Source organism: Zalophus californianus, chromosome 1 (genome assembly GCF_009762305.2).
Source record: "Zalophus californianus isolate mZalCal1 chromosome 1, mZalCal1.pri.v2, whole genome shotgun sequence".
NCBI classification, from domain to species: domain Eukaryota; kingdom Metazoa; phylum Chordata; class Mammalia; order Carnivora; family Otariidae; genus Zalophus; species Zalophus californianus.
In genome coordinates this window covers 162,038,238-162,059,903 of record NC_045595.1, presented here as the reverse complement: position 1 = coordinate 162,059,903, position 21,666 = coordinate 162,038,238, and the positions used below count along the sequence as shown (strand labels likewise).

Here is a 21,666-nt window from a genome sequence, read left to right as displayed (position 1 = left end):
ACTTTTGCCAATATCATTTATATGTCAGGAATAATGAACAAGAGAGTACCTCCTGAAAATGGTAATTGGGAATCAAGAGAATTTCAGAGTTTAAAAGAAGACTTCAATGATTATTCACTATGCATTTTTACAATGTCACTGGTATCTTTACATACTGTTCCTAACCTATCAAGTATGTTAAACAGTTGTTCTCATCTTGGCTGCATATCTGAAGCACCTGACGGAGCTCGTCAAACTATTGCTACTGGACCAAACATTGCTTCTTCCCTTATGAATTAAATCAGAACTTCTGGGAGTAAAGCCCCAGTACAACTATGTTTCAAAAGCTTCCAAGATGGTTTTAAGGTACCAGGATTAAGAACCACTGAGAATCACATCCACAGTCTAACAAACATTTGTTGACTTTTGCTAAATCCCTAGCCTACTAAAAACAGTCCTACGAAGATCAGTATATGATTTACACTTAAATAGGTTAAGAATAAAACTTGCTAGTAATATTCAAGTCAGTTTGATCAAAGATCTTTGTTTTATGTGCAGTTATTAATTTTATGTGCAGTTTATAATTGTATTTATGGCTATTATAACTATTTTTCGTAAGAATCAGCAGTCCACCCTTTCATGTTTCCCAAACTTTTTCCTGCAGGGTAGTACAAATGTTCTGAAAGATAACAGCTAGGAAGAAAAAGGTCAGGAAGTCGTTCCAGGTATGTGTTCACAACACTTTCAAAGTACCCACTAAAACTGCTGAAAACTCATCTTTTCCTTCCAGGCTGATACCAACTCCAGAACAGAGAACTGAATACTGACATATCCTCCAGATGTAGGACAGTGGTTCTCAAACTTAAGCATGCATCAGAATCACCGGAAAGGCTTGTTAAACAGATTTCTAGGCTCCACCCCTAGAATTTCAGATGCAGTATACCTGGAAAAGGGCCTGTGGCATTGCACTTCTAATAAATTCCCAAGCGATGCTGCTGCTGGTCTGATGACCACAGTCTGGGAACCATTAAATTAGGATATTGCCACGCAAATCCATGATTCAAAATATCCTGCTGGTTATACCACTAGAATCTTAAGGCCATTATCTTTTAGTTTGAAAAACATACTTGGGGACAAAAAATGCATTTTTATCATAGAAAATGTTGGTTGTTTATACTATCCTTAATGACTTATTGAAGTAATAACTCCTAATCCCAAAATTCCTATCATAGATCAAGCAACACTACTCTTTCCTCTAACTTTTCTCCTGTTAGGGACTGACTTAGCAGTATGGGCAGGTTACATAGAGCCTACATATCTTAAAATTCAAGATTTTGAAACAAAAACTGTCAAGGGAGGGGCGCCTGGGTGGCTTAGATGGTTAAGTGTCTGCCTTCAGCTTGGATCATGATCCGGGGGTCCTGGGATCCAGCCCCACATCAGGCTCCCTGCTCAGCGGGGAGCCTGCTTCTCCCTCTCCCTCTGCCGGCCGCTCCCCCTGCTTGTGCTCTCTCTCTCTGTCAAATAAAAAATAAAAAAAATCTTAAAAAAAAAAAACTGTCAAGGGAAATTATTTAAGCCAAGGTATAGTCATTAAAAGAAAGTATTACAGATTTTTAATCTAAATTGCATTTTACCCAATAAACAAATATAAGTATTAACTTATTCATCTGGCTGTCCCTAAGCTACACTGATTGTGAGAAAAAAGTGCTAGCTGTGCATGACCCTCAACAACTAATGGCACTGACTTAAGGATACAATGGACTTTTCCCCATCACAACAAGGGCAGAACTTGAGGTTGTATGATAGACACAGTTCCCATTGTTGTCATTTGTCTTTTCCACTTCTCAGTTTCTGAGAGGACTTATTGCAAAGGTAGAAGTCTTTTAAACCAAAGCAATTAGTCAACAAGTTTACTAACTTCATATAAAGTCAAGCAAGGTCCTAGGTACCCACAGTTACCAGTTGTAGGGACAAATTATAGCAGAGGAAAACAAAAACTAGAAAGAGAGCTAATATGATAACAGTATTCATCTTTGGGGATGAGATTATGGGTAATATCAGTATTTTCTACACACTCGTGTTTTTCTGAGTCCTCTACAATAGGTACTTTTATAACTTTTATAATCAGAAAAAAACAGTTTGTGTTTTGTGGAGGTGCGTATGTGCTTTAAAGACTAAGAAAGCCAAGCCGTCTTCCGGTCCTTTCAGAGATTTTGAAACTTTACTCTCTCTAAAAAATACCAAAGCTAAACTCTGTAAGCTCCGTGGCCTCTGTCGCCAAGTTTGGGGTGAAGTGCCCTTTCCTGGCTAGGAAGATGGAGGCAAGCGCTAATTCGCGTTCAAGGTTCCCCAGAAGGCCAGAGGAGGCAGCTCCCCGGGGTCCGGCCGGCACCCAGGCGCTGGAAGACGGGGGCACCCACCTGGACGGGGGCTTCAGGTTGTTCTTCCGGAGGAGTTCCTCCTCGTAGTGGAGCAGCTTCAGCTTCTCCACCAGGTCTTCCATCACCACGAACATGTGGTAGGCCGCGCCGGGCCCCCGCTCCACGACCACCTCCCCTGACCCTTCGCCGCGGGACCGAGACACTCCATCCTCCAAACCTGCCGGCGTGACCACTGCGGCCGCGGCCGCCATCACAAAGCAGGCGGAAAGCGCCCCGCGTGGGCTCCGGCCCACAGACCTCCGCGGCCTCCGCCGCCAGAGCCGCCGCACCCAGGACCGCCGCGACCGGTTACCAGGCGACCGCCGGGCAACCCGTCACCAGGGAAACTAGACTCCGCCTCCTTCCCGCCCTGGTTTCTTCTAAATTCCCTCCAACCAGGGCGGGCTTTCTGGACGACGTCCCTCCGGGCCCGCACCCCTCCCCCGCCTCAGGGGAGGGGGTGGCTGGGAGGCCGTCCCGCCCCCTCGTGGGGGCGTGGCGCCCCGCCTCCACGCCGGGTCACGCCTCCTGGCGGAGGAGGGGCCGAGTGCGTTTCTGCGGGCGCTCCCGGTGGCTGGTAGCTGGCGGGGGGCGTGTTGGGCCTGGGGGTTACCGACTGCTGCTGAGCGGGGATCTGAGTCAGCGGGTAGCGTTGAAAAAATTAAGGGGGAGGGAAGACGCGCAGTCTTGGAGGCTACGCTAGCCCACTGCTGTATTTTCACTATTCTCGAAATTGAAAGTTTTCACGGTTGCAAAAATAGTCGATATCGTAGTTTCCCTTTACCTCAGGAACTTTCCAACAAGAGGTTTCAGTATTTGCAGAACATTATAAACCTTAAAGTATTATAATTCCCCCCTGTTACTCCCGCCCTGGAAAAGGAAAGGGGTGGGGAAAAGAAGGGCGGAGGATGAGCAAAAAGGAGGCCCTAGGAAGGATTAGTTCTACCTCCGAAACAAGAATTGTAAATTCACATCCTCCTGATTAGTCTGTTTCAAGCCCAGTACATGTGGCATAAAATTTGAGGGTTCCTTGTTAAGATCAACAAAATAAAGGGGATTATCTTGAATTTCTCTGCACGACAGCTCTAAGTGTGGCTAAAAAGAGGTACTACCGTACTTTGCAGCTGTTAGGAAAACAAGAAAGGTGACATAACTGACCACAGCTTTACAGTTCTCAAAACAGGCTTGTGTATCTAGCAGTTTTCCAAAAAGCTGCATAAAATATGAGGGAAGTGGTAGATGTGTGAAGGTTTCACGGGAGAAGAGAATGTGTGGGAAGAGGTTGAAAATGTATTTGTATTTATGACGTGATTTGGGGGAGATCTCTGATGTATCATACCTGCTACTAGAGAACAGAAGAGTCACATTTTTCTTGACATAACTGAAGTTTTGAAATTTATCTAATATATTTTTGTTTTTGTTAGAAAATGGGTGGAGGAGCACTTTTCATTTTAATATCAGTCTAGGCCTAACTTCTTTCTGATACTAATAAAGTTATTAAAGTGAAAAATCAAAAAGGCAAATATCTTTTTCCATTTACCAGAGAAAGGAAATACATAAAATAATTTAGAGAGTAACCAAAAGGGAAGGGCCACAGAGAATTGCTTTTTAAATAAATAATGTTGCTTTCCTACTGAAAGTCATTAGCCACCTGCTTTTAATAAAGATAGGTTGGAAAATTGGATTTGACTGTACCCTACTGCAGATTTGGTCTTTTTCTTTACTTCCTCAGAAGAGTGTTTCTCACCCGCCCATCGCCACCCCAGCCACCACATTTGTGGGTGAGGGATATTGTGGTACGTCTGTCTAACTTTCAGAGTACAAGATAGATGCATAGCCTTTTATAATTGGAAAAGAAAAATGAAAGCTCAGATACATGCTTTGAGATGCTTGGTTAGTCAGCAAGCAACCTGTGGCTATTTAAATGACACTCAAAAAGGTTTCAGACTTTCCAGGTAAATTGGTTCTACCCAGGGACGTAGATGTTCACTCAAGGCATGCTGCCTGCATAAGATGTTCTGACATTTTCAGAAAGTTATATATGGCACTCAAGATGAAATAGCCAAACATTGTATTTTGGCTGAGAAAATCTCTAACAACATATGTATTTTGACTGGAGGGGAAAAAAAAAACCCACCTGTCCCAGAACCTAGCCATTTTCTTCCTGGGTACGATACTGATGCATCCTGGCTTGAAAGCAGTATGAAGAATTATTTCTCCCCTTCATTGTTGTGAAGAAAAGAGACTAAAATAAAATATAAAGTGTGCCGCAGTAACTATGGCACAGAAAGAATGAAAGAAACAAAGGAAAAGCCAACTGCTCAACATTTTGTGTTTTCCCATAGAAAAAAAGTTGGGAAACAACATTGAAATGTCATTTCATTTTTATAAGGCCTGGGGATGAGTTTTACTGAATCTTTGTTACCCAGCATAGTTGATAACACTTCTCTTTCCCTGCTGGAAGTATTTCCTTCACATGTGTGAGAATGCACATTTAAATCCTCTTCCAGCTGTTTCGGCCCCTTGGAAGTTCTGGGGTACATTTTTGTTAGTAGTTTTGCCAGACTAGCTCCTATATTGACCAGGGAATTAGAGAAGGTCTTGAAGAGAAAGGAATGTTGAGGCATGTGCATTCTTCCTTTCAAGAATCTTAAGAGATTTATCTCTGGCTCTATGTGTTGACCACAATTAAATAGCCAGGCTTCTGACTTGTACTTTTATCTCTCGCAAACTGTGAAATGATTGGAGGTAATTTTTAAGGCCCTTAAGATCTTTTTGTGAGTGAATGGGCTAATCTCTGGAAACCGAACAGTATTCTGATCAAAGGGAGATTTAAACTAAATGGATTTCCCGAAAGAAGCTGAGCAAGGCCAGCAGTAAAAAGGAGGCAGGTTCAAAGATGGAGGAAGGCTTTCCAGCTGCAACTCCAAATATAAGAATAAGTCCTTCAAGGCTGGGCATGCTTAAAGAACAAACCTGCTTTGTGTTATAAATGGCTTCAAGATGTTAAAAACTTAGAAAACCACTAATTGAATAAAACTTTCTTAGCCTAATAGAAAGTATCTGCCAAATATCTAAAAAGAAAAAGTCATGTTTAAATGTGAAGCATTAGAGGCAATGTCTTTTAAAATCAAGACCAAGATGAAGACACTCACTCTTCTAAACTGTACTAGAGATCAGAGCCAGTACACTGGATAAAAATTAGTAAATATTGCAGAAGAAAGTGTTGCAGGTGATATGATTAAGTAAAAAATTCCAAGAGACAGCAAGTTTGCCTTCTACAACGAGATCCAAACTAAAGAAAAGTTACTAGAAAAACAAAAACCTCAAAAATAAGCCATATATAGAACACAGGAATAAGTCTATCATAATCATTATGGAGAAATTATTAGACTTTACTGAAAGTCATAGGAAAATCCAAATAGGGATACGATGTTCATGAATGAGAAAAATTATCTTTGCCCAATCTTTAAACTCAATGCAATTTTGAATAAAATTACAAGAGGGCTGATACTGAAAACCATATGTAAAAGTAAATTTAAAGACGACTAGGGAAAGAACCATGATATCAGATAGCGGTCTCCTAATCAAAGTATAACTTAAAATAATGACATCACAGTAATAAATAGAAAATAGAAAGTCTGGAAACAGGTGAGAATTTATTTGAAAATTCAGTATATGACAAAATTGGTGTTACCAGTTAGTGGAGAAGGATGAGCTAGTCAGTAAATGCTCTTGAATTTATGGGTTATCCATATGGAAACAAAATTACATCTCTGAATTCCAACACATAAATTCCACTTGGGTTGAAGACATAAATGTGAAATACTTATAGGATGTTTAGAAGGGAACAAAAGAGTATCTTTAACCTTAATGTAGGGAAGGATATCTTGAAGGAAATAAAAAACAAATTTTAAAGGAAAGAGAAACTCATTAAGATTTAAGAACTTAAATAAGAAAGAGAACTATATAAACAATGAAGAAAAAAGATATTTGTGACCCGTTTAATGTCAATGGATTAGTCTCCAGAATATACAAAGGTCATCGCAAATCCTCTGGGCCATGTTGAAGGATTTTAGATATTTTCTTCTAGGTCAGGATTTCTTGGCCTTTAACACTATTGGCATTTTAGGCTGGATAATTCTTTTTTGTTGGGTACTGTTCTATACATTGTAGGATGTTTCACGGCATCCCTGGCCTCTGTCCACTAGATACTAATAGCATCCACCCATAGTTGTAACAAAAATGTCTCCAGGGGTGCCTTGGTGGCTCAGTTGGTTGAGCATCTGACTCTTGGTTTTGGCTCAGGTCATGATCTCAGGGTCCTGGGATCGAGCCCCATGTTGGATTCCGTGCTCAGTGGGGAGTCTCCTTGAGAATTCTCTCTCCCTTTCCCTCTGTTCCTCCCCCCGTCCCCACCCCCGCTTGCATGCTCTTTCTCTCTCAAATAAATAAATACATAAATCTTCAAAAAAAAATGTCTCCAAACTTTGCCAGCTGGGCCTTGGGGGACAATATCACCCCTGGTTGAGAACTACTTCCCTAGATGCATGGGTTAAAATGGGAAATGCTTTTATAAGGACCAGGAATGTAAGGGTAAATGAGTGACTAAGCGATGTGGGGGGTCAGGTGGGGTGGGGTGGGGAGCAGTGGGGAAGACTGTGGTGAACTAGAAAACTCATGTACCATCTCAAGGAGGGGGCATTTTTGTCATTTAGGAATTTGACCCAATTTTGTCATGTATTATGTGGCAAGGATCTAAACGTGGATTTGTATGTCAATGTGAGGTCCTCTTGAGGATGACCTCTCTACACACAAAATATTACTTCAGGGGCTACTTTAGTTGTTAAAGATATTAATGCATCAAAATTCAAAATTGAGAAGCCTCGTTCTTAATTTTTATTTTGATTTTCAATCTTATTCAATTTGTAAATGTAGGAAATTTGTTATAGTCAAGTTAAGGGGGGACATTTACAACTTAAACTTCTATAGAGGTTTTTAAACTGTTCATAAACTTTTATTTGTTTTAACATTGTCTGACAAATCATTCCAGATACTGTAAAATCTACTGAATTTAAAGTTTAAAAAAAATGGTGGGAGGGGAGGGAAATATATTGTTAAGTATTCCAGTACTGTTTGTAAACCGATTTCAATGTAAAACCAAGTCTAAATCAGTTACACAATTGCATATTATAAACTAGGATCACAAATCAGTCAGTTTCTCTGATGGGCTAAATTTCCAAACATTAGATACTTAAGTATCAAACATGTACAAATTATTCTTTAGCATAATTATTATTATTGTGGGTTTGACTTTCATCCTTAGTGTATTTAGTGTTGCAGTTTTCCAGGATTAAAATATACTCACCGACCTGGGAACCAAACATCATCCCAACCAGAACCTGTGAAGTTTCCCATGCAATGTACCAAGAGATTCCTGGGATAGAGGTAGAAGAGATTCTTGTCCAAAACACCAGTGGGACACACTAAGTCCTAAGTTGCTATAACAGACTCCCTAACTTAGAAAGGGAAGTGGTTTTGTAACCCATTCCCCTGGGTTTACTTCATTTTCTAGTTCTTCTGTACTGATGGAAGTCTTCTAACTCCGTTAAGATCATAGTTAACTGCTTTAGCTAACTTTGGTTCTCAAGGTAAATAAATGCCATACAATTATATTTCATATTTCAAGGCTTTGCTTTGCTTCATGGTCTCATTTTCTTGGGAGAGAAACACAGTGCATGTATGAAATGAGTTCAGTTTATTACCTCTGTGTAAGTGATGGGGATAGTTAATGAAGGGTATAAGTAGGGGTATGTGTGTTGGAGGAGGGGGAGCAGAAGATTAGATTCGTATCTTGGAATGTTCCAGCAATATTGTAGAGAAGGGACTATAGGAAGGTGCATATTGATTCAGAAGGCAATTTGAATAGTCAGGTGAGAGATGGTCCTGAACTGAGATGAGTGAAAATTGAAATAGTTAAAAAATGATACTTAGATATTAGAAGAGAAATTCAACAGAACTTTGTAACAGGTACCATGAGATGTTCTCTAGGGCATGAATGGCACCACAAAGATGCCCCACTTTATGGCAAGAAAACTGGCCTTTATATCCCTGTCTCACTGGGTCATTGGCTATGGGCTCTCCCAGACATCTCTGGGTGAGGTAGCTTCTTTTGGCCAAATAATTTTCTGGAGAAGGATATAGCTGTGAAGACTGAGTGGTCAGTGTTTATAGCAACGGGGGGATGGGGATATCAGCCTGGTAAAAAAGGATCTGGGTAGGCACCAGCAGCTTTTACTACAATAGTTGACATTAAAATGCAACACTTTAGAATTTCTTTATGAAATGTGTATGAATATGAACTGAAGTAGTGAAGATGGTCTTAAGCTAAGGTTTTCAAAAAAGTAAGGCTGCTAAAGGTATAACTTATTGACCAGCTGTAGGATAAACTGTCAGATAGGAAAATGGCAGATAAGTAACCAAAAATATTGAAACAGTCTAGTTTTTAAATAAGAGTTCTATTCCATCATATACGATAGTAACATGATACATACCGGGTACTAACAAGAGGGATTGATCTGATTTTTCAGAATTTTGAAGGTTAAATAGAAATGTTTATTCTTTAAGGTCTAGATAAAGAAAATTCAATTTATTTTACAGGCTGAGATGGCATTTTCCCCCAAGGAAAAATTAAATTCAAGCATAGAGTAAACAATAAATGTCCTAACAACAAGCTTTCTTAATGGGGCTCTCTAGAGCCTAATAAAAGCAAAATCTGCCAAATGCTACACCTTCATGGTACAACTCTGCCTCTCAATGCATAGTACACCAGCTTTTCTGACAACCAGTTTCTCAAATGGTTATTGGCACCTTGTCGTGGGTTTTTGGAACCTGGTGCCCAAACCATTACATGATAATAAATCATTGAACCCAATTGCCTTATTTTTATTCTTAGCTATTTAGTAGAGACCATTTCTACTCTGTATCTACATGTTTTGCTTCATGAATATAACAAGAAATCCATTCTGTCTTTACATCTAGTAAGATTTTGATAATGAGAGAATTTTTTTTTCTCTCTGAAGGTGTGAATGTGACAGCCCAAACTAATAGATCCAAAGATCAGTGTTTTGCTTTTGACAGCCATGGAGAGTATTTTCTAGAATTTTTTTGCATGGCAAATATTTGAGTACATATAATGTGTTAGGCACTATGTGTGGGCATAGTGATACACAGGCTTACAAGCCTGGTGTCTGTGCTGAAATATCTCCTACCGTAAAGCAGGATACACATGTCAATTGACAGGTGCAACCTATGATATAGAGTGTGCTTTTGAAAAAGGCTCTCCAGACTTCTTTCATTCTCCTCCTCCATAAGACAGAGTTGGGTTGGCCTTCTCTGTACCCCCATAGCCAATGATACTTTCTCTCTCTCTCTAATACCATTTCTCTCCTAGGATCTGAAGTGTTGGGAAGAGTTAGTAAGGGGACACTAGTAGGAGAATCAATATGACTGTGATGGATCTCTGGCCTGGGGAGCCAAACTGCAGAGCAAAGGTGATGGCTCCTCTCTTTTGTGTCTAATGTGGGGGCTGATGCCTGTTGGCCTTTTGCTTACATGTGCAGGGGCATGAGCTAACTCTCTTTGCCCAGGAACTTTAGCAAGGGGTCTGTCATATATAATCAGATATTTTCAGAATCTGGAGAAGAATATGCACCTGTGGCCCATTTGCTAAGAATTCAAATTGGAATGTGTTTAAGTAAATCCCAAAGAAATCATCCCCAGATAGTCCTGAATCAAGAGCATATACTAAAGACTATTTCTATGACTTTTTAGCAGCTTATAATTTTCAATAAGTCTTTGTGCTTGATCTACACACCCAGTGTGTGTGTGTGTGTGTGTGTGTGTGTGTGTGTGTGTGTGTGTAGCTGCAGAATTCAAAGGAATACTCATAAAGTTAGTGTAAAACTTTTCTTCCTTCTCCCCAGTACTCCAAGGCAGAGTAGGATTTTTCATAGTATCTTTCTGAGGAAGAGTAGACAATTGATGGTATATAGACTGTGTGGTTGTCTGGCCCCCAGGAAGAAGGGGAGATCTTTCCCACAGTTCCCCCATGGAGTGGACTTGATGATTTCCCCTTCATTCATAGTGCTGTGAAAGAATGACTATCCACTTACCAGCCCATTTTTTTCCCTTATTGTGACATGTTTATGCTTAATTGGTCCATTTCCAGAGTCCAAACTTTGAACAGGCTTCTCTTTGCTTATTCTCATGCCTCTAAAACTGTTTTTGTTTTTGTGGCTTTAAAATAAGATTTACTCTCTAATAGAACAACTCACCTTTCTCAACCTTGATTATCATGTATTTATTCTTCTGGATGAAGAATATTGTTTAATGTTAAAATGTGTACTCTTAGGATATTTTTCTAAAGATTTTATTTATTCATTTGAGAGAGAGAGAATGAGAGATAGAGAGCATGAGAGGGAAGAGGGTCAGAGGGAGAAGCAGACTCCCTGCTGAGCAGAGAGCCTGATGCAGGACTCGATTCCGGGACTCCAGGATCACGACCTGAGCCGAAGGCAGTCGCTTAATCAACTGAGCCACCCAGGCGCCCCCTCTAAGGATATTTTTAATAATAGTTTACCATCCAGGGATATAGCGTATGCTCTATTTGAATCTCTTACTAGATTAAACAGGTTTCTGAAAAACTGTTCTATTTTCAATTTTTAAACTGACAGTCAATTTTAAAACACAAATTCTTGCTATTTTCCTTATGCTAGTAATTTAGCACTGTTGAGTATGAAAATACCATATTTTACTTTCTGAAGGCAAGGACAGACTGTTATACTGCAATAGATTTGAATCTCCTCAGCTTCTTGGAGGAAGAATAATACTTCTGAAATGGGAGGCAGAAGCTTTTATAAGTAAAATTAGAAATGCCCCAGAGGATCTTGTTCTTTCAAAGGAAACACCAAGTCCTTTTATAAAGTAAGAAGAAAAAGGTCTTTATTCTTGCTTGGAATACAATGATGGCTTCCTTATAGTTTTCCCTGCAGATCTGGTCCATTTTCACACTTTTGTCTACATTGTTCTCAGAGTAATCTTTCTAAAATGTGAATATGGACATGTTGCTGTCTTACCTGATATCTGTATATGGATTTCCATTTGTGACAACATCCAAATTTCTCAGCCTGCCATACAAGCCTCCTGGGACAGTCCCAGGCTTTGTGGGGCCTGAAGTTTATGCAATTTGTGGGGAGTGAAAAATATGAAATTTTGATTTCAAAATCAGCTATGGGACCTTAAAAGGGGCAATGCAAGTGAGGTTCCCTGAGCATAAATTTCACTCATTTCCTGGTATATCTGCCTCTACTAAGGGAATTATGTTATCATCTCAAACAAGTTGAGGTTACTGGCTCAATAAATAATGACCAAAATAAAGCATCTGACAAGTTGAAGTTGAAAAATCTTTTTCCTCTACCCTTCTAGATTCTTTGGCTGTGGCCCTACAAATTAGACTGACAAAAGGCAGATTAACAAGAGAAAAATAGTTTATTAACATGTGTCATGAGCATCCATGCGAGAGAAACTCAGTAATGAGTAACTCAAAGAGGTGATCAGAACTTGGGCTTACATAACATCCTAATAAAGAACAACAAATTTGTAGAGAAGTGACAAAACAAAGGAAAAGGGTTTTAGGCTTCCAAGGTAAATATATGGGGGAAACTAATGGAAGATAAGGGTTGTTTTGGTAAGGCATGTCATACCAATTTCTCTCAGTGCTCTTTCTGGGCTTGTAAGAGTCTTCAGTGATTGAGAGTCTCAATTTGATTTTAGGGAAATGTGAGGGAAGGCAGAGAGCCCTTTTTTGGCCTCTGCTATTTCTCAATTGTCTTCAGTTCAAAATAATCCTTATGCCAAAGTCGCATATTTTTGTGTGTTGTATCCTGATCACCTACAGCCTACAGATCTCTGACTAGAACTCAAAACTAGGTTGGCTGCCTGTGGCCAGGATGGTTCTTCCTAACATGAGACAGACATGGTGAGCCCTATAGTCATCACAATAAGGAGAATATTAAGCCCATAGTTTTCAGACTAGGTTGTTTATGATTAGGTTCAAGGTTGAGTCTTAAATTACTAAATTAAATAAAGTTAATTAAATTACTTCCCTGTGATTGAAGATTGTACCTCTCGACCTGGCAGTAACTAACTTCCTTCACTAATCCTTAACTACCTGGTTGAAACATTTATTTAAGTGATTGTGACTTTGTTGGGCAACAACTCTCAGCATCGTGCTCCTCTGTTCTTATTTGGTTGTAATGTTAAGCAACATCCTTGTTAGCTGTCCATCTGTTTTGCCCCGAGAGACACTATGCTCTATTAGCCATCTCTATAACTCCCTGTGGGTCAAGCAGCCTTGGCTGCCCCGCAGTCTTGCCAGTCATTATGGTAATTACAGCCTCCTAGCTCCTGATGGACAAGTGCTGCCGTCTGGCCTCTATTACTTCAAGGCCCCATCATCTCCAGGGATACTAACCAGCCCAGTTTATACAACTGTTTCTAGTATCAGCATTTCTGGCCTGTAGAGGAAAGCCATCACAGAATTTCTCAGTGGTGCTGGTTTCCTTCTTACCAGTGCCTTCCTGATGGCTTTAGTGAACTGTGTACTATCTGGGCCCTCCCGTGGAACATAATCTTCTGGTGGGTCTTCTGGCCTTGTGTATCCATACCACATGTTCATTTCCTTCAGCTACTTAATTCCTTCATTTGTTTTCTGCTAGGAAAATTTGGACATTTCTACTTTACTGAGAGCTTCTAGGAGCTACCCCAGTTGTGAGTTTACCTATCCTCTGGGTCCTTGCTGGGCTTTTCAATCCTGAGTCTTAATAAAGTGTCCCCAAGTCAATGAATTCTGGCTTTTTCAGTTGTACTTTCTGTCCCCACCAATCAAGAACTTTCAAAATCGGGGCACCTGGGTGGCTCAGTTGGTTGAGCGTCCAACTCTTGGTTGGCTCAGGTCATGATCTCATGGGTTGTGGGATCAAGCCCGGGGTTGGGCTCTGCGCTCAGTGTGGAGTCCACTTAGGATTCATTCCCTCTTCCTCTCTGTCACCCCTCTTCTCCTCCCCCCATTGGCACACGCACGTTCTCTCTCTCTCTCTCAAATAAATCTTTAAAAAAAAAAGAACTTTCAAGATCTACTTCAGGAGTAAGATCCTGATTCTTCCTATCATATGTCAGTTCATTCATACAATTCTTTAGGGTATAGTCCCTTTCCTCCCTTGTAGGGCTCAGCACATCTCCAGCTGTGTTATGCTGAGATTTAATGCTAATTGTTATCCTGACAAACAAGAAAGGCAGCAGGTGTGGCCCTTAATATGACTTTTCCCAACCCCCAAGGTGTGCAATCACTTGCTTCTCATAATCCTGGGGCAGCAAGGAACAGCAGGCAGCAGCTCTTTCTGCCTACAGGTCCTGTCCCCTGTGCTTTAATAAAACCACCAACTGAAGACATCTCAAGAAGATTTTCTTGGCTGTTGGCTCCAGACGCCACCAACCTCACCAACACACTGACATTCAAAAACTACATCATTTGGTGCCCAATGTGGCCCAATGTGGCACCCAACATGGCACGAAATGATCTAGTTTCTGAATGTCAGCGTGTTGCTGAGGAGCAAAATGGTGATTTTATTAAAGGGAATTTCCAAAAAGACTTTCATATGCTAAATAAGACTCATAGGATCCTGGAGGAAGGTTATAATTTGCCTATCTCAAGTATTTGTCAATGGGCTGCAGGGATAAGGACATTTAATTTAAACAACATTCCCTTCTGCCTTAGTTTCCCACATCACTGACTCTGACCTTAAGCTTTCGTACAGAACTTAAGCTTTCTTCAGCTTCCAAAGAGCTATAGATAAGTAAGATTATACAGTGCTTCTATCCTAAATGGAATGTAAGTTGCTAGTAACCAATCACAACAGAAAACAATGTACTTTCTCATTCACGCTTTGTAAACTGAGCTGTAACTCTGAGACCTGAGTTTCATACTGTTACTGCATTGTGTGAATGGAGGTCTCAGTTCTTGGATTTGCCAGGAAAGATTTACATGAAGATTTGCATTCGAATAAAGACAGCCAAAAGGAAAGTAGCAAGCACAAAGCAGTTTATTAAGGAAGTACACTTCAAGGTAGGAGAGAGCGGGTAGGCTCAGAGGTGGCAACTGTCCTGAGGCTACAGGGATCCTTTCCTTTTATGTGAGTGGGGTCTTTCATCGTGGACAGCGTGGTCTCTAATGGAGGCTTCTTCCAAGCATTTGGGGAACTCTTCCCACAGGTTGAAAGGGTAGTTTTTGACCCTATAACGTTTATACCAGAACTGTCATGGCAGCCTTTTCTCATGGGATGGGGGAGGGAGCTGTAACCACAAAGTAACTGTATTATAATGAGTTTAGGAGTTACGCTGGGGCAGAGGCGGAAGGGGAGAGTGCAGGCTTTGCACCCATGGCTCCTGATTTGTCAGCTCCAAGGTCTGGGAAACTGCAAGGTCAGGGTGTTGTGCCCTCAGGCTTCTAATGTGTAACCTGTTTATCTTTGTCCTTGCCTCCAGCCTCTGTCTAACCAAATGCCTACTCTAATCATTCTCCCCGCAAGGACTTGGGGCTCTCTCATCTTTCAGGTCAATGAGTGAAGCTCCTCAGGACGTTCCTTCCACTGCACAGATCTAGCTTCTACCTAACAATACCACTTTCAGTTTTAAAGTCTCCCTGTTTGCGAACAGTGTGTTTCTCACTCAATAAAATATTCATATCAAGTAAAACTCTTTGAATTTTCTTTTGATAGTAGATTCTATGAGCCAGGAACTCAAATACAGTGTATTAAGCACGGCTTGTCTTTGTAATGCTTAGGGACTCAGCTAGGAAAGACTCTGATGGAGGATAGTTGGAAAAAAAGGCAGGCAAGGACGGGATCCCCGCCCTAAGAGGAAAGGAGCCTCCACCCTTTCCCACGTGATAGGTAGATGACAAAAACCTGACTGGGTGACAGGAGCAGGGAGGGCTAATCAGATTAAAGCAGCCCACCAACAAGCCCATAAAACCCCCTAGACTTGGAACCTCTGCGGGCAACTCTCTCAGGTCTCCTCCCTCTTCGGGAGCTCAATAAACTTTGCTTTGCTGCCCACCACTCTTCATCTGGTCTACCTCTTCATTCTTCTAAGCTGCATGACCAAGAACCGCGGGCACTAAAGGAAAATAAACAACTCCAAGGCTGGGATGACTCCATGCTTGGGAGCTGGATTCCTCTAAACACTTGTTCACTCATAGGGGCAGCTAGGCTGGGAGGGTGTGATTAGGACTGCCACTACGCATGGCCTCTCCATGTGACTTGGCTTCTTCACAACATGATGACCTCAGAGTAGTCAGACTTCTTATAGGGTAGCTTAGGGCTCCAAGTGTAAGCGTTCTAGAAAACAAAAAACACTTTATGATCCAGCCTCAGCAGTATTGTATTGGTCAAAGTAGTCACAAGCCCACCCAGTGCCATGGTTAGGGAACAAAACCACCCCACCTTTTGAGGGGAGCAATGACATAATTTTGTGGCTTTTTTTCTTTTAAAGCACCACAACCGGTCAACAGGTTCCTATAAGGAAGACTTAGAAAACCTGCAGCTTAGGGGCCTGGGTGGCTCAGTCGGTTGGGCATCGGCCTTTGGCTCAGGTCATGATCCCAAGGTCCTGGGATCGAGCTCCTCGTTGGGGCTGGGGGTGTACTTGCTCATCAGGGAGCCTGCTTCTCCCTCTCCCTCTGCCCCTCCCCCCTGCTTGTGCTCTTTCTCTCTCTGTCAAATAAATAAATAAAATCTTAAAAAAAAAGAGAGAAAACCTGCAGTTTAATTTGCTGCCATTTCTAGCTTCCTGGATTTCTGCTCTTCATAACACTCCTCAGCTTGTGTTATAACTGCCTGTTTACTTCCATTTCAGTCTTCCTTGTTCCCCTGCACCTGGCACACAGGTGCTTAATAGGCACTCAATTAACTGTTCCTCCCTTAAACCTGGGAGTAAAACTAACATATAATAGTGTACAATGTAGGACAATAAAATTACAAGTTCATACGGTTCAAGTTGTACTATAAGAGTTAAGTTTTCTTTGCTCCCTCATCTCAGTGAAATCCAGATTGATGAAAACCAGGCATTATCCAAATAAGCCATAGGGAGCTATTTCAGGATTCTTCTTGTTTTTTTCTGAGGTTGTTGATAAACACTTTGACTATGGCCTGACATAGAATTCCAAAATAATAAAATCCTAACTTGCCTTCTGAAAATGGCCTTTCTAAACTGGGAATTAGGGAATGAGTTCCCATCCAAAAGCAATTACACAGCCTTAATAAGTAATGAATGACTTTGTTAGGACATCTTCAGTGTATTGAAGTGCAGTGTGTTTACCACTGTAAGAGAACTGTAAGCAAATTGGGAAGAATGGCAGTGCTCTATCCAGAAGGACATTCAGAACAACTCTCTAACTTTTCCCTACTCCTATCTCCCTTTAAAAATATTACCGAAAAGTAAATGAAGAATATTAGATGATAAAATTGATTACAATATTAATCTGTATCTACACAGTAGTTAAAATACAAAGTATCAGAAGAAACAAGGGGGAAATGAATGAGACTGAACCGAAATACTTTTATGGCTGTGTGTCAAATTACCCTGGAGTTTGTTTAATCTGTGTGTGATTTATACATGAAGAACTAGCTAATTTGTGATATTGTCTGGAGAGCTCTGAGGCATCAGAGTGAAGGCAGTTTCTCCAAACTAAAATGAGTTGGGAAGATAAGAAAATCCACCATTTAAAATAAATTGGCTTGGGGACTAGCACAACTCGGTACCAAGCTGTATCAGGAATGAAATCCTTATTGGAAACTTAGCTTTGACCTATCAGTAAATATAAAATTCTTATTTTAGTCTTGTGCAGCAATAGATATCACTTACTTATAATTTTGATTTTGCCTGTGACGATTTGCGTAGTTTCGTAACTTAAGAAATTTATCGTTTAGAAGAAAAAAGCAAAGATCCATTGAAATTAGAAAAATATCTTTCCTACCAATCCATGCTTTTCCTCATTGTATAGAATCTAATTATTGGTCTTGGGACTCTCTTTCTGGAAGATCAGTAGGATTAGACTGTTAATCTTTCTTGTATCCTCCCTTGGTTTTTGCAGTCAGGCTAGAATAGAACAAAGTGGCCTCCTTCCTCCATGGCCTCCCTGCCTCACTTCTGGCAGGCCTGATCAGAGAAAGACTACGTATGTAGAGATGAGAGATAATTCTTTAGCTTGGCTTTAGCATAAATTCTATGGGGTTGGAAGCTTAAAATAATAGCGAAAATACCATGAATCCAGAAAAATCTGGTTACATAACTATATCTTTTTTTTTTGCCCAGCTGGCACATTTATTAGCATTAAACACAGGATCGTTCTCTTCCTGGACCCCAGGAAGCCACGCCCACAAAGTCCCAAGTTCCTGAAGCAAGAGTCCCTCTGCCCCAGATCTGAAACAAGCTCTCAGGCCTTGGCAGTAGCCTGAGCTGCCCCGAGGGCTGTGAGCTGCTGAATCTTCTGGCTCATCATCTCCATGACAGCCTGTTTCATGGCATGCTTCTCCTGCAGAGCTGGCTGGATTTTCTCCATTTGCTTGGTAAGGAAGTCTATCTTCCTCTTGAAAAAGTCCTTGGCATCCTCAGCTGTCTTTTCTACATAGTAGCCTGTTCCCACATCGATGAGTACATGTTCCACATCATGTAGCTTCCCAGGGACATACATAGAACTTGTCAGTGGGACGAGTAATTCTTTCCCCTCGTTGTTCTTGTTCAGCACGTTCAGACAGTCCTTGGCTTCCACATACTTGGTCTGTACCACCTTGAGCTGGGCAATGGACGTGGACAGGAACTCCACTTCCTGGTCCAGCTGGTTCTTGAGCATTTCTAGCTGCAGCAGGTTCAGCTCGGTGATGTTAACTGACTGCGCCATGTTGGGACGGAGGACTCTACATAACTATATCTTAATTAAAGATCAATTGTAGGAGTCATGGAGGAGCAGAGCACCAATGTCTGACATCAGTGAAGACTACAAAGCTAACGAGAAGGTTCTAGTTTGAGAAAGTAACTGACCTTATCTGAGTCTCAAGAGAACATAATCATGCAGTATACATCAGTAATCCATGTATCCTGTGTTACCTATTTGTCATTGACAGTTTCTGGCGATAAAGTAAAGGTAATTAACTGAGGGTTCATCCTTTCAGATGCCAGAGCTAACATTTGATGGGAGTCTTCTTAAATGTGTAGGGTTCATGATCCTGGTTTATTAAAAACTAGTTCGCTGGACAGCAATTGTGCTGCTGATATGCAGATGCCCATCCCCCAACCAATAAGGACATTCTAATTGACTGTGCTTGGGTGGAGCCTGTATATCTAAGTGTTTAAAATCTCCACAGATAAATCTGAAATGCAGCTCGTAGTTATATCATCTTCCCAGCAAAGTTACTGCTTCTCTCTTGCATCATGTTTGCTCTACATAAAAATTCAGAACTATCTTCTTTCTTTTTCACAAAATTCTGCTTGTCAGATTAACTACCCTATTCTGTGACATTTTGCAATGTGAATTTTCCTTCCTTAGTTATCACTTCACTCCATCCATTGTGGACTCCAACTTCCTATTAATAGTGTTCTACCTTAGAGTAAAGATTTTTCTCCTTTATGAAGAAGAAATGAAAGCAGAATTAAGCAGTTCTGCCTCCTTTCACTGGATGATTTTTTTTTTTTTAAGATCATATTCTTCAAGCAGTGGGGTCTATCCAGTCTTTTTGCTCTCTTCTTTTGCAAACCTAATTTTGACTGACTTTCTGATGCAGTCCCTTATTGTTTGCGGTTATACACCTGTTCCCTGAATCTATAATCTGCATTGTTGAATTTATGTACATGTTTCCCCTTTTTCTTTCCTCCATTACCTCCCAAATGATTCAGGTGCCAGAGTTCAGTCCGAGCTTGCTATCAGCTCCAGCCATCTTTCACAATAATAGACGGTGTAGCATTTGAATGTTCTGACTGCTTTGAAATAAACCTTCCTAATGTCTGGCCTACTTTTCAATGTGCTTGACATGCTTTTTTTGGTTGCAATAGATTCTGGGGTGTTTTTGGTTTCTCACAAAGTTTCCATTACTTCTACTTCAGAGAGCATTAATTTATGTTGGTCAGAGTGAAATTAATTCAAGGAGTGCGAATGCATTCTTCCAGAAAAGCAACTTCTTAAAAATCCTGCTTCATTCTTTTCTGAGGGATTTGGCAGGCAAATCAAGAATTTTAGCATGTATTCTTTTCCTCAATACCCCCTCTATAGACTATTGACTATATCAGTAGTTAACTTAGACAAAGTTTTTATGTAAATAGAGTTTTTCTATTAGTTTCTACAATAGAAAGAAATTGGAATTAACATGTCCGGTGGTTCATAGTTAATATATGGGCTCTAATTAAAGCAACACTGAAAAAGATGTTTTAAGATATTTAATGACATGGAAAAATAGTCATGCAATTACAAAGTAGGTTTGAAAATTGTGTGTAAACAGCACAATATCAGCATTCTAAAATATATTCATATAAAAAATAAGATTAATATGTTGACAAAGTTATTCTGTAATCATGATTGCATTATCTGTGTTTCTTTTTAAATTTTCCAGTCTCTGTAATCATATCCTACTTTAAAAATGAAGAAAAGTTATTAGGCCATTTTTAAAAAATCACATACACACTTTTGTTAATGGGTATTTGCTTAGTTGGGGTTCTATATCCCCTTTATACCTTGTTTTAGATCTGTTTCATAATCACTTATCAAGTTTAATACAAGGGACAGAAGAAACAGTTGCTTGCTAGATGATTGCTCTGATTCTGTCTACTTCACAATAGCTAGCATCGGAGTACATACTCTGTGGAAGGCATGGTACCAAGGGTGTGAAGTACATGGTGTTTTATGTATCTAATTAAGATAATACCTCACTGGAGCCTTAAAAAAAAATTGGTGTTTTATAGGTGAGAACACATAAACTCAGACTGTCTAAGGTCACACAGCCAAAATGTAGTAAGCTATATTTGATCCAAGGTCTTTAATGAGAAAGCCCATAGTCTTTTCACTGCAAAGTGAACATTATCATGGTTTCCTCCATGGTACTTGTATACTATAGCAGCCCCTAACAGAATTATTTGAATATACAATAAAAGTTCTCCTTGCCCTGCTTTTCAAATAGACTTCTTTTTATTAAATTTTATTTTGAGATAACTGTGGATTCTCGTGCAGTTGTAAGAAATAATGCAGAAAGATGATTTGTACCCTGTCCCTAGAACACTCCATTGGTAACATCTTACAAAACTATGGTACAATATCATCATCTTTGTAACATTGGTACAGTCAAGACACATCACCACAAAGATCCCTCATGCTGACCTTTTGTGGCCACATCCATGTCTCACCCCACCCCATTTAACCTCTGGCAACTACTATGCTGTTTTCTGTTTACATAATTTGTCATTTCAAGAATGGTATATAAATAGAATCAAACAGTATGTAACCTTTTAGAATTGGCTTTTTAAACTCAGCATAATTCTCTAGAGATTTATCCTGGTTGCTGTATGTACCAATAGTTAGTTTCTTTACTTCTTTCTTTCTTTCCTCCTTTTTTTTTTTTTTTTTTTTCTGCTGAGTAGTAGTCTATGGTCTGGATGTACCACAGTTTAACCATTCCATTCACCCATTAAAGGATATCTGGGTCGTTTCCAATTTTTGTCTATTACAAATAAAGCTGCTGTGAACATTACTGTATAGGTTTTTGTGTGAATGTAAGTTTTCACTTCTCTGGGATAAATGTACAGGGGCACAATTGCTGAGTTGTATGGTATGTGCATGTATATTTTTATTTATTTTATTACTTTTTAAAGATTTTATTTATTTATTTGAGAAAGAGAGAGAACACAAGTGGGACAGGGAGGGGCAGAGGGCGAGGGAGAAGCCGACCCTCCATTGAGCAGGGAGGGAGCCAGACGTGGGGCTCTGTCCCAGAACCCTGAGATCATGACCCGAGCCGAAGGTAGATGCTTAACCAACTGAGCCACCCAGGTGCCCTGCATGTATATTTTAAAAGAAACTGCCAAACTGTTTTTCCAGATTGGCTGTCCCATTTTACATTCCTATCAGCAATGTGTGGGTAATTCAGTTTCTCTACAACCCCAT

At 40.3% G+C, this 21,666-nt stretch overlaps 2 protein-coding genes across 3 annotated transcripts in view; both read right to left on the bottom strand.

Moving 5' to 3' along the window:
• Nucleotides 1-2,852, bottom strand: part of IFT57 (intraflagellar transport 57) — a 52,648-nt gene extending 49,796 nt beyond the window's left edge. Inside the window, exon 1 of one of the 2 annotated variants that reach the window (XM_027586943.2) lies at nucleotides 2,403-2,852. In XM_027586943.2, coding sequence (XP_027442744.1) covers nucleotides 2,403-2,614 — 212 coding nt within the window. In that variant the 5' untranslated portion in view covers nucleotides 2,615-2,852. The remainder of the gene's footprint in view (nucleotides 1-2,402) is intronic. The other variant, XM_027586942.2, reaches the window with a different exon arrangement.
• Nucleotides 2,853-17,818: 14,966 nt separating this feature from the next.
• LOC113917314 (prefoldin subunit 5) lies at nucleotides 17,819-18,422 on the bottom strand. The gene has a single exon (XM_027585036.2). It carries the CDS (start codon nucleotides 18,418-18,420, stop codon nucleotides 17,956-17,958), a length of 465 nt encoding a protein of 154 aa, XP_027440837.2. The 5' UTR covers nucleotides 18,421-18,422; the 3' UTR covers nucleotides 17,819-17,955.
• Nucleotides 18,423-21,666: the final 3,244 nt, after the last annotated feature.

Excerpts from the sequence above, each read along its gene's own strand:
- LOC113917314 (XM_027585036.2), bottom strand. The coding sequence starts at position 18,420 with ATGGCGCAGTCAGTTAACATCACCGAGCTGAACCTGCTGCAGCTAGAA.